The sequence below is a fragment of the Parasteatoda tepidariorum genome, chromosome 10 (genome assembly GCF_043381705.1).
Source record: "Parasteatoda tepidariorum isolate YZ-2023 chromosome 10, CAS_Ptep_4.0, whole genome shotgun sequence".
Lineage (NCBI taxonomy): Eukaryota > Metazoa > Arthropoda > Arachnida > Araneae > Theridiidae > Parasteatoda > Parasteatoda tepidariorum.
Window position 1 is genome coordinate 38,370,750 of NC_092213.1, and position 13,567 is coordinate 38,384,316.

The window sequence follows — 13,567 nt, forward strand, 5'->3', positions numbered from 1 at the left end:
AAATATTCCAGCAAACCCAGAAAAAGTTCAAAACAGGTAGTAAGTTAACGGCCAACGTGTATTTTCTAAAAAATAAAGATTATAAACTCAATTATTTCATGGAAAATATCGTGAAATGATCCAAAATTTTTTTAGTAATTTGAAAGAAGAAAAAAAACCCGCTCTTGTCGGGGTAAGCCATTGATAAGATAATAAGGAAAGTTTAATCTGTAACGATGGGTTTTAACAATGAAATTTCCTATTTCCGAAATTGCACCCAAACTATTTGAGGCCGGAAATTGGTCTCAAAATTAACCTAGGAAAAATTTCAAACATCATAAATAAATAAAATTAAAAATACTTGATCCAAATCGGTGCTCTTGTTCTCGACTTATTTGGTGATGACGTCACCGAAAAAGTATTTTAAAAACTTTAAATCAAGGGCTTTTTTATTATTAGTTTAGGTACTATAATAAGCCTAAACAATGCAAAGTCAAAGGTTATAGGGGAAAGAAATAGTTATAAATAAATAAGCAAGGTAATAAAACGACAATCAATCGCAAAAATTGATTGATTGTTGTAAATCTCTTGATTATCCTCTGTTGACTGTGATCAATAATCAATTCAGTGACGGATAATATTACCGAGTATAACATTCTTTCGAAAAACGTATTTTTTCTTAATAAAATAATGTGAAATCACTAAGAAGGACGGCAAATAATGATAGCAAAAAATAATAATAATAAGGAAATAATTTAAAAAAATTTAATTTCATAATTTATGATTGCATGATTATGTATGATATTACATGATTTACAGCTTTAGTTTATAGCAATTCTTTATTTATTCACGATTTTTTTTAACCACGTACGAAGTATGCATATTACACGAATTTATTAATAAAAATATCTTAAACAGTTTACCACAAAAACTTTCTAACAGAATTTTTTTTTTTGAGTTAATTATATATANTATATTAGCATATTTTATAATTTAATTTTAATTTTTTTATTCTTATTTGCTGCTAAAATTTTGAACTGAAAAACTATTTATCAGAATAAAAATAATTAATGGTCATTTTTCTTGCCTAGTTATCTTTCTATTAATGCTTTATCAGGAAGAAGCCCCTTGAAAATGATTTTTAAACAAAGGTAAAACTTAAAACTATTATAAAAATAATAGTTGCATAATATTTAAATTTATATTAAAATTTATATATTTAAATATTAATTTTTTAATTTTAATTATTTATTTCTCGAACTGAAAAAAAACCCTATTAATCCGAATAAAAATAATTGTTGGCCATTTTTACTTGCCTAGTTATCTCTTATTTAATAAATGCCTTATCAGAAAGAAGATCAACGAGAATAACTTTTTTACACAGCTGAAATTTTAATTTTATTAATTACACGATGTTAAAGTTTATAATAATGTTAATATTTTTTTTATTTTTTAACTAAAATAACTGTTGATGTGAATAAAATAAAACTAAATTAAAATAAGGGTGGTGGGAGTATATGATGGAACCAGAAAACTCATGTTTGTTTACCTCTCTGACTTGCATCTTCCAAAGAGGTAAGCAACAAGTGGTTCGAAAGCGAACGTACTCTCCACCCTCGGAAGTGGACATAGATGGAATCTTCCATACCTGTCTAGTTGCCTTGTAACTACAGAAGCTTTTTTTCTCCCTCCTCTTTTCTAGCAAATCCCGTTCATTCCCTTCCCCCCCTTCCCTTGACGCTTCGGTACTCTTCTACCCCGGGGTGGTTTTTACTGCCCGCCCTAACTCCAAGAAGTTCGGGAAAGCCAGAACTAAAAAAAAAAGAAAAGAAAATAAGAAAATGAAAAACAGGGGGTTAGGAACAGGTTGGTCCAATGAAAATCTACCATCAACCGCCAAAGCGAGAAACGAGAAAAAGTTTTCGGCATATTCAAAGATCAACCGAACTCAGGTGCTTCTTTTCTTAAAGAAGTTTGGCGAGGTATCATGATAAACGTCGACAGCATGACTTTGGTGTTTTGAAGAAAAAAAAAACAAAAGTTCTTCTTTTTTCCCTTCTTCTTGATTGCATCGTTGTGCAGTGTCTGTTACCAGCAAGGCAGCCGACTCTTTCGAATCTAAAGCATTTGTTGACATTTCGTGTCAATGTATCTGGATTCAGTCAAGATTTGGATGTAAGTGAAACTTCATCAGTGGTTGTGTTATCCGGAGTTGACAAAACTTACCGTTAACGACTGTGGGAGGTAAGTTATGGCAGATTTTGTGAAAGATGTCAATGATGATGGGATGATCAGAACGAATAGTTATTTCTTGTGCTGCCTATTATATCAACCAAAATAGAATGAATTTTGAAATTTGTATGTTCCAAGTACCATGTCTTATTCGCCTCACCGGGTACAGCAGATCGAAAAGATTCGACGATATGTGGTACACTGCTCGACAATAGACAAACGAAGGTTGTTACTTTATTTATCGATAAAGACTTTAAAAAACTGTTAAGTTTTTCTTTACCACTAAGCTCAATGAACTAAGTTATTGCTCACTGTCACTTGTTTAATTTGTCACAAATCAGAAAAAAAACTCTGCCATTTTTTAAAAAAATAATCTTTTTTTTACTTAATGTGTTGTTATCTGTTAAATCGCATACCATATTAATACAAGCCAAAACGGAAGGTGCCATATGTTTGTTTGATGTTGTGTTTTATGAGAAAAACATATTTGTGATTTGAAGAGTAGACAAATAGACTGAAGGATAACTCATTTGACATTTCATTCAAATAAAAATGCTAGGATGAAAATTGTTTGAAGATACATAGTGCCATTTATTTTATATTTTGTGAACTGGTGTTTGTGTTTTGTGTTTATTTCGTTCCAAAAAAAAAAGTGGTCAGTATTAAATTCCTTTTGTGTTGCACTTACCTGCCTGTTGACATGCAGGTAAGGTAGTGAAAGAATCCTTAATTTTGTCACTAGGCTATGGCGACCCTAGGACTGTCGAAAGTCTTCATTTTGGACAAATATTTCACGGAGCTTCAAAAATTTTGGGAAACTGAACGAAAACTACATGGTAAATATAAGCATTTCTATTCTTTTAGATTACTAATGCTAATTTTTTCTCTTGTTTTTGCCAGCTGTTATAATTAATGCAAATTCATTTAAAATTAGAAATATACTATATAAATTTAACTGCTATAGTATGCAAATAAATTTTTTATAAGCATTTACAGCCTTTTTGTTATCAATACATAATTGTTGGATTTGGTGTTGGTCATATAATTCCCTTTTCATCTTGATTTGTTAAATCATGTAGTAATTTTCATCAGGAATTTTGAAAGGGCCACAAGAATTAAGAGAATTAAAATGGAATAATAAAATCATAAGATAAAATTAGTATTGGAACTACAAATATTGCCACCATGCAATCAATGCATTTAAATGAAAAAAGTGGTAGTAAAAAAAGTGGATTGATGATAAATAATCATGTAGCATGTAGGATAATTTTGATAAATCATGTTGTAAATTTCATCGAGAATTTTGAAAGGGATAAGAATTGAGAAAAATAAAAGGGAATAATAAAATTTTACGATAGAATTAGTGTCCGGACTACAAATTATTGCCATCATGTAATAAATGCATTTAAATGAAAAAAGTGGTAAAGAGTGGATAGTTCCTACCACTTTACTTTTGAAGGAGTAATTTGTTTTGACTTCGGATCAGAAAATGCATGCCATTTATAATATTATTATACTAATATAAACAAAACTGCCTTGTTTCTGAGAAATAGATGTCAATGATAAAACAGTTCTGCAACCAATTTTTTTTTTTTTCTTAAACTGTCCCGATAAAAAGACTCTAAGCACGCATGTTTTTGAGTTAGACGATACTGTTACAAATGATTATTTGCTAAGTTTAATAATTTCAATCGTTTGCATGATCCCTTGGTATAAGGTCTTTAGGAATTTTTATCTTTTAGTACTAATTGAATACCTGTTTTAATATTATCCCTTTATTTACCGAATTAATTTCTTTCTAATGCGAGTGAATTAAATTAAAACTAATTTTTTTAAACCTTTTCTATCTGCCACATCAGAGTTTTGAAAGTGCAAAAAACAAAAATCTATGGTATCCTAATAGAAAAGAAATATGCAAGAATTTAAGCTGACGACCATATCTAAGCATTGGGAGAAATGTTGATTTATAAGAACGGTGATATAATTTATTGGCTTCTAAATGTCACAAAAGCGTAATTCTGCAACAATTAACCCATTCATGCTTGACCACAAAAAGTGGTTTTAAAATGAAAAACACCTTTGTGAAAAGGGTTAGTTCATACTTGTTTGTAGCAAGTGGATATTTATTTCTGTTACTGAACGCAAACTTTTTTTTAGCTTTAAAAAAAAGCACTGTGTTCTGTACTGTACTGTATGAAATGTCAGGGTACCTCAGACAGCTTGCTCCCTTTTCCCATTCATCTTTACTTGAACTTTGTGGTGTTTCAATGAGGTGGTGAAACGCAATTAAAGTAGGAATGTTTGTGGATAGATGATTTCTGATTGTGTAGTTGTTATATGCAGGGTGATAAAATCATAACGTCAAAAATATGAGGTACAACTTGAATTTAGCTAGTAAGGTGAGGTTAGATACATGCTATTATGTCGAGAATATGATCTGCAATAATATGCTGCTATTGGTCTGGTGTTCTTACAAGATTTCATAAGATTCAGTTAGATTTTCAAATAGGAATATTTCAGAGAAATTTGCTATAAAGCAAAGAGGTGGCTTTTTCATAGAATAATTTTTTAATTTAAATTTTGTTAATTTTTTATTTAGATTTGTCTGTGTATTATACGCTAAAATATGCTATAAATACTAATAAAATGGTATGGAAATTAAAAAAAAAAAAGAAATTGGTCAAAAAAGATTGAAAATTGGTCTTTTTTAATATCGCATAACTTTAATAGAATGTATCATTTTTTCATTTTTCTTACTTTATAATACTTATAAAAAATTCAACTTAGGGACTAGACAAAGTATTAGTCATAATATTAATATTCAGATATTTTGCAGTAGACATAGAAACTCATTTGTAAAAAAAAAAGAGGCGAAATTTTGATTAATTATTTTTATTTTAGCTGTAAAATGTAAAATAATAGTTTAATTCACCAATCTGTAGTCTCATTTAAAATTAAAGAAAATAACCTGAAAATTAGTTTTGAAAATAGAGACAAAAAAGACAAAGAATAACTAATATAAATGTTTTCTTTTTAGTTAATGTTATATATATATATATATATATATCTNAGATGAATATATATATATATATGAAATAAATAAAAACAAGAAAACACGAAGAAAGTTAAGAAAAAAAAATTTTTAAATAAAATTTTATCCCTTTTTTTTTAAACTGTTGTTAGTTATTTTTTTTACTTATTACTTATTATTTCCCCCTTTTTTCATATGTCTTTAATTTCTCTTTGTTTTATTCTTCATTTTGTACATATATATATATACCTGGTAGTATAAAGGAACTACTTTAATTACTCATATCTTACGCAGTTTTAAACGAATTTTTTTAACTTTTAAGCAAAATTTTGTAATTAATTTTAAATTGCACTAAAACCTTTGTTTAATTTTATTGAATATTTGTAAAGTTTTAACGAAAAAACGTGAGACAAAAAAAATAAGTTTTTTTTATAAAAAGTATTCATATTTCCTTAAATATTTAAGCTAAGCATACGAAATTTCCGTAATTTTTGCATATAATAACCAAAATAACTGTCTCAAGATGCAAATCTATTGCTCCATTCTTTTGCCATAGGCTGTTCAAAAACTTTATTGTCAGTTTGTAATTTATTGTCGGTCCCTCAGACCTCTAACAGCTTTAAACTTTATTGATATGAATGACAAATCGCATGATCAAAACAATTCTGAAGTCATAAAATGATTATCTTAGTATTTCTGGAGAAACATGAAAAAATGTATTAGTATAGAAGTGTTTCCATTATTTCGTTCACCCCTTGTATGTATATATAAAGAAAAAGGCTATTTTCGACAAAATTGTAATATTAAAAGGTATTTGGGTACCTTAATACAGGTCCCGCAGTGGACTGATCGTTAAGACACGGTTCCCAGAAGAAAGCATCACTGGCTACGGTCAGTGTGCGGGTGGGTGATCACTTGGATCAGCCTGCGTAGGGACCGACGGTGTGTGTTATTGGTCCTCGTTAAACTGTTCTACCGTAAAGTGCTCGACTTCGCGTGCAGTTCGTCGGGCTACCGAAGCGGGAGTGCCATCCCCTCTGCAGAGGATCAAAATTGTGATGGCATGTCTTCGGATCATCCTCAGGGATGTTTCCCAGACCGTCGCCAATAGCCCATTGTGCGGCTCTAGTGTGACGTAAATGAACAACAACCACAAACTTATTACATGTAGAGATTATGAACCATAAAAATTATTCGAAAGCGGATTAATGTAGTCCTTCAGTACAGCACAATTCTTCCCGAAGTGATCGTTTTACCAACGCTTAAAAAAATAGTTTAAAAAAGTAAAAAGTGGTGATAAATTTATGTCAAAATTAAATTCGCATTTTTTCCTCGTTCGCTATGACTTTAGTTCAAATAAAAGAATAGTTGAACAATATCTCAACGATTTTCAATTTATTACAACAAATGTTCCGCACCTCTCATATAAATACAAATGATGAAATAAATTTACTTTACCACTTTTTCTTTTATTGTGCTGTGTAAAATGCTATTTTTTTTTTTTAAAGTTACATAATTAGCAGTTTTACTATTACAACACTAAAAAGTGTTTAGTTCTTAATTTTAAGCATCTTGTAAGAGCAGCGATGACTCATGGGATAGAGCGTTCGCCTTCCAATCAGGTGAACCAGGTTCGAATCCCGGTGATGGCTGGTCGATACGAATTTGGACCGTATGAATCCCCTTCCCATCAAGCTAACCGTGGGAGGTTTCCGTGGTCTTCCCCTCTATGTAAGGCAAATGCGGACTAGCTCCATTAAAAAGTCCTCCACGAAGGCAAATTTCTCCCAATACTTCATCCAGGAGTTACCTTGTCTTCTAGATTGGATTCAAAATTACAAGGCTGCGTAGTTGAACTTTAGTAGTCGTAAACCCAAAAGTCGGGTCGGCTTTTCAACGACGGTTATAAAAAAAATAATTAAAAAAAGCATCGAGTGAAGCACGAAACTTAGAAATGTGGTTGGTTTATATGCCTGGGTGCGATTTTCCTATTCAGGGACATTTATCGACCCGCTCCCCTGTTTAGCTTTTTTTTTAAATTAAAAAAAATCAATCTTGATGTTACTTTAGTTAAGGTAACAAATTTTAAAATAAATAAAAGCTTGTATTATAATTGGGACCAACTACAGTCAAGATTAAAATCTCCAAAAAAGAGAGTGAGTCGTTAAACGCCGCTGGATTAAAAATTAGCTGCTAGCGCTGTTACATACCCTTTGTGAAAGCTTTCCAATCATCATTTTCTTTCATTTACATTTTCAACTTAATTAAAATAATTACATTCATGAAATTGGGATGCAATAATTGCGAATTCCATGTGGTTTGAATAATTAATTATGTTTAGTAGCATGTATTATATATGTTACTAAGAACGATTTAAATTAAGAGTGTCAACATTCATATATAAGCAGCATGGCTGGGTTGGTTGTGAGTGATAACTGATCGCTGGGGTGCATGTGAAACTCAGACATTTTTTTAAAAACTTCTTTAGCCGAGGGAAAAACTAAAAGACCGCTTCAAACTTAATTTAAAAAGTTATTGAAATTTTTAAAAAACAATACCAATTATACTAGATTTTCACTATCACAGGGAAAAATAATAAAAATCCATTAATTATCTCCAGTTTTTGCAAATTTTTATGCATCCTTAAGAGACAGCGATTGAGTAACTTTATAAATATTAAAAAATTCGATCACAAACGCTTTTCATTTTCACAAAACAGTTGCCTTTCTTCATATAAACATAAGCGATTTGCCCGATTTTCAATATTAGTATTGAGTACTCTAATTAAAGATAAGCAAAACTTAACCTACCAGCCATGAATCACTGTTGCAACTCACAACAGTTATTTAAATAGGTTAAACTCGATAAAAAGTGTTATTTAATATAACAGAACTTTCGCCGACCTTGCATCAGAAAGGTTCTGAGTTCGAATCCTGGGCAAGACATGGATGTTCTTACTGTGGGAGTAAGGTTGGCCCACCAAATATGGTGCCCCTGAAAGAGTGGCCAACAAAATCTGCTCTTCAGATGCCTGTATGACGTAAGTCATTCTCCAAGTGGGCATTGGAAAGGGAAAAAAAATGACGGTACTTTCAAAAAACAGTCGGGACGTAATTTTTTCGTATTTTATAAATTCGTATTCAAATAGTCTTCGTAGTAGCGTTTTGTCAGAATTTCAGAAGTAGCATTGAGTGCTCTGGTAACCAAAACTTTACCTAACAACCATGAATAACTGTAGCAAACTCACAACAGTTACAAAAATTGGATGTTACTCACTAAAAAAAAATGTTATTTTATATGACGATAAAACCTTCGAAAAACAGTCTTTACAAAAGTTTTTTCTTATTCAACATTCATCATCAGTGCATGTTGAATGCTATCATTTACTGGTGTAAGTGCAAATAAATTATATTTAATGAATATTTTCGAACATTAATCAGTTTTCGAACTATCTCTGAAACATGCAAACAATATGATAATCAGATTCCTTTGGAAACAGTTATTCAAGTTTTGTTTGAAAAAATTTTTTTAGGAAATAATTTATCAGCACAAAATTTTGAAATACGTACTTGAAAAATGTTATTTGAAAAGATTGTGATAAATATTTTAAATGTGGAGAAAATATTAAAATTTCGGGCAACATATTTTCTACTTTTTAAGCCTGTCTGGCAAACGCTGTTATTTCCGTTTTAGATCCATAGTATTAGCATTTTTAGAACTGCTTCAAAGCTAGTAGTATAAGTCACATATTTTCATGAGCGCACATACTGTTACTGTTATGTATTTCATGCTCCCCACGTTTTTCGTTCTTCAAATTTTTGTTTTTTAATTATTTACTAAAACTCAGTTTTTAAAAATATTATTTTTATTTTTATTTTTTTTCCTTTCTGCTCATTGAACATTATGTTTGTTCATTATTTCATTAAGAATGTTCCAGACTTTATTATCATTGAAACTTTTTTTTAAAAATTCGACAGTTAGAGATGTATTGCTGCGTTAATTTATTTCTTTTTTCCCCTGCTGTTTTTTTTCTTCTTTTTTTTTTTGAATCCTTTATTTAAGTCTGCCGTTGTTATATAAAATGACGCTTTTTGAAGAAGAAACAGATTTATTGATTCAATACAATACAATACAAAATAAAAACAAACAGGTGAAATAAATTAAACAAGTCACTTTCAGATTTCTATGTCCAAGGCATAGAGCAGTTTTTAATTTATTTTTTTGTTTTGTTTGTAAAACATTAAATTAAAAAATAATAATAATATTTTATTGCATTGCATTTTACAAACAAGGGAAAGAGACGGAACGCTTGCAGTATCATTTTTGGTGCACTGGAGCGCAAAATTACTGTACAAAGATGACTGAAATCAACATAACGGTGTAGATTAAGTAGGCACTAAAGCAGTGAAGAAAAACCACTTTCAAATCACTAGTGCGCGAAATAAACGCTTTATAACGGTCTCATCCAGGATTCTAAAATGATGGGAATCTTAACCTGAAATTGTATTTATTATAGCTTTACTTATTTTCCTCCGTGTCTAGTGGATTGATATAACATACTTTCTAATCTTCAATTCTTCATAAAAATTTTATACACTGATATCTATACCAGACAAGCAAATTTCTGTAAAGTTTCGAATTAAATTTCTTTTAAATTTATGTTATTTACTACGATTTTATTTTTATGCTTGTGTCGATGGAATCTTGCAATAGAGATTTCAATCATGCTCCAACTGGTTATTTTAATGTTCAGCGTTTGACTTCACTTCTGCGCCAGCTCAGGCGCTGTCCACGTCATCTGATTGGAATCAAATTCACGTGATATGGTTGGTTGGTTGGTTCTAATGCCACTTGCCACACTGGCAGAAAAGGGATTTTGATCATGTTCATCTATGTGAAAAATGTCGCCGAATTGGCGATTTTTTAAAACAATTTAATAACTTTTAAAATATTTAAGTTATTTGTCCGTTCAAAAACCAAGATAATTCTTCACCACAAGATGATATTTATAGTTATTAAATCTTCGTATTGCTTCACGTGAAAGACACTCAAACTGTGGCTTTTGTATTTTCCATGGTGCCAGAGCCTCGAAAAACCATGTTAACCCTTTCTAAGGCCGTGGTAAGTATACTTACCACCAATTTTTAAAGTCCATTACGAACTTTTTTACCACTTTTAATTTAGGTTTCCATTCGTTAATAACTTCAGCTTTCTTGAAGTGCGTTTGAATAAAATTGGTAACCATTTGATAGTTTAAGAAAATTTATAAAAGTTATAAAATACATAATTCCTTTTGAAGTTTGTAGCATTTATAAAATTTATGTTATAAATAACGAAAAATAAAAGTCAATAAGTTCCTAATAGGTCGTGGCCAACCACCAAAAAAAATGGCATTAAAAATTTCGATAAATTTTTTGTAAGCTAAATGAGTTCTTTTTTTCTTATATCAATTACTATTGTTATATCAATTTTGAATTCAAAAAATACTATAATTTACCTTTGCTAGAAATAAATGGTTCATTAAAGGGTTAAACGATAGAGTCTTGAGAAACTGGACTAGGTGCTTGGTTGAAAATTAAAAAGTTCAACATTATCGCAAAAAATAACGTTTTTGAAAAGAACTGAAAAAGAAAAAATATTATTTTCTTTTTGTCAGATACAAAAAAATTTAAAAGTATGGCGCATCACGTTCAAAAAACGTGATAAGGAATTTAAGGTGACTACAGAAATATTGTAGTGTTGTTTTCTTATCTTTTTGTTTTCTTATTTTTAGTCTACTTGAATAATGTAGATTTTGAAATATTACATTCTATTTTATTTTTTAACATTCTATTCAGTGAGAAACATTCTATTCAGGGGAAAAACGCAGCTTTGTTGAGTTTTATTTTATATTATTTATACGATACTTTGTTATAATCATAAAATAAAATTATTATTATTATTTTATATCACAAAACATTACTTCGACGCGTTTCTATTGTTGTTTCGAAACTTAATTATGTCTCCATCTAGTTAAAAAAAACTATGAAGAACATTTATTTTAAAAGAAAAATTTACTCTCACTTATACACATGTATTGTTAGATGCTTAAATAAAGTATATTCTAAATGAAGGGGTTAGTCAGATGATGTCTAAATAATCTAATGAATGAATCAAGTCAAATGAATCAAGTCAAATTAATCAATGTATATCAAATGAATCAAGTTAAAACATAACAAGCAAGTTCGTAGGTTCGCTGCCTTATGAAATAATAATAAGATTATATTTTCACAATTTTGTTCGCTTAAGTTTTTTGGTTTAAGATTTACCTATTTTTAAGACAGCGCCCTCAAGGATGATTATAAAAATAGCGCGAAATTGCAAAGGGATGAAAAGCCAGATTTTTGTGATAATAATTAAGAGTTATTCATTAATTTGAAAGATTTTCATTTAAACGGGGAAAATAACTTAGCCAAATTGAAAATTTTTTAATATAAGTTTTTTTTGCGATATTTTTTTTTGCGAATGTATATATATTAGCTGTCTATATCAATTTGTTTTATTTTCCTTGGTGAAAAGATTTCAAGTAACACCTTGAAAATTCTTTTTTTAAATAAAAAGTTATTACATTTCTTGCTGTTTTGTGCGCCAACATTTGTTTCTCCTTCCAGGACTAGTGTCAGATATTTGGACAGTGTCACATTTAATAAAAGAAACCCTTGCTGAAGCAGAAGATTTCGCCTGCGTGTTGTTATCAGAGGCATGGGTCAAAGATTATTTGAAGAAGAAGAAAAAAAAAAGTAACCACACCTTTGACGTATGCCAAGGTCACGTGAGCCATTTTACGGTACAGGGAGCTGAGAGATTTGGCGTGGTGATTACCAAAGAAATGTAATAATGATTCGTAAGATGCCAACTCACGTAGAAGGTGACTCTAAAATTGAAAGGGGTGTTTTTGAGAAATTCTGATCACCAATTGTGTTTGACTTGGTTAAAAAGCGCGGTATAAGCAGGCTGTATTTAAGAGGGCTCTTTCTCCGCCATCTTGGATTTTTGATTTTCCTTCTTTCAATGTTTTTCTGTTTAGAACAAATTTTTGATGATAGAATATCGTTCGACAGGTAATGATAGATTATCGCGTACCTTTTCAAAAAGGAAATAAATGCTTTACCCAATTACAATTAGCAGAACTAACGCTAAATAACACTGGTTTTTGTCCCCAAATATGTAAAACATTAAAATTTGGTTAATTTTGGATGTAGAATTTCAAAAAGTATATTTAATATTGTAATATTTGTCTATTTCTAGATTATTATTATTATTTTTTTAGAATTTATTTTGTTTAAATTGATGTAACCCGGTATGGATGCTGCTAAGAATTTTTTTTAAACAAATTCCGTAAAAACAAATGATATTTATCAAAAATTTAAAAAGCAAACACATTTATAATACTTAAGAAGCCTCTAACCTCGCTATCTCGAATTTTAAGTTAAATTTTTAATTTGTGCTTTCTTGATATTTTTTTGCACTTAACAAATTTTTGATTACATAGTATTATTAGACAGCACACAATACCATTCAAAAAGGGTAGAAAATAGAAGAATTGCTTCATTAGTTTAGGACAAATAGCGTTTTATAATTTGTAGAATTTCTATGAATTTTTCTTCAAAACTAATGAGCAATAAAATGATGTGGTATGTGGTTTTTAGCAAGCAATTTAAAACTACACGTTTCTAAATTTTTTTATAATCTAATTTTATAGCAGTTTAAACTGATGAAAACCGATTTGGATGACGCCAAAAAATTCTTTAATGTTAATTGCATAAATACTATTCAAAAAGATACTATTCAAAAATCTAAAAACCGGCAACTGTATACTATTTAACTATCAAAAACTGTTGATCGCAGAACTGTACTGGCATGAATTTGTCAGAAAAAATTATTAGAGAATCTAAAATACCGCACTCTTTATATATAAATTTGTGTGCCGGCCTTGTATTTTACATGTATCGAGAGATAATATCAAATAGAGTATATATCATCAGAAGTTCAGAATTAATGTTAATAGTTTACTCAAAATCTGAATACACTTTTGTCTATACTTAAAATTGTTTAGGGGAAAGAGCCATGAAAAGTTTCTTCCGCAATATAGCGCCTTCTTGACTTTCAGAAAACGCTGCATGCATATCTCTTGAAGTCAGTTCTAGATCTATTGACTTACTCATAATTATTTTTTATGTCAATACTATTACCATTTTTTTATTTTTTCCAAATGCATATACAAACCCTAACTGGTATAATTTATATTTATTATAAAAGAAAATTCGTAATATCTGTATAGAAATA

At 29.8% G+C, this 13,567-nt stretch overlaps 1 protein-coding gene across 1 annotated transcript in view; it reads left to right on the top strand.

Moving 5' to 3' along the window:
- The window catches only part of LOC107445694 (unconventional myosin-IXb-like dachs), a gene marked incomplete in the record, with an annotated part of 225,639 nt that overhangs the window by 100,462 nt on the left and 111,610 nt on the right, over positions 1-13,567 (top strand). The window contains 1 exon segment of the mRNA XM_043044175.2: positions 2,954-3,047. Coding sequence (XP_042900109.2) covers positions 2,954-3,047 — 94 coding nt within the window.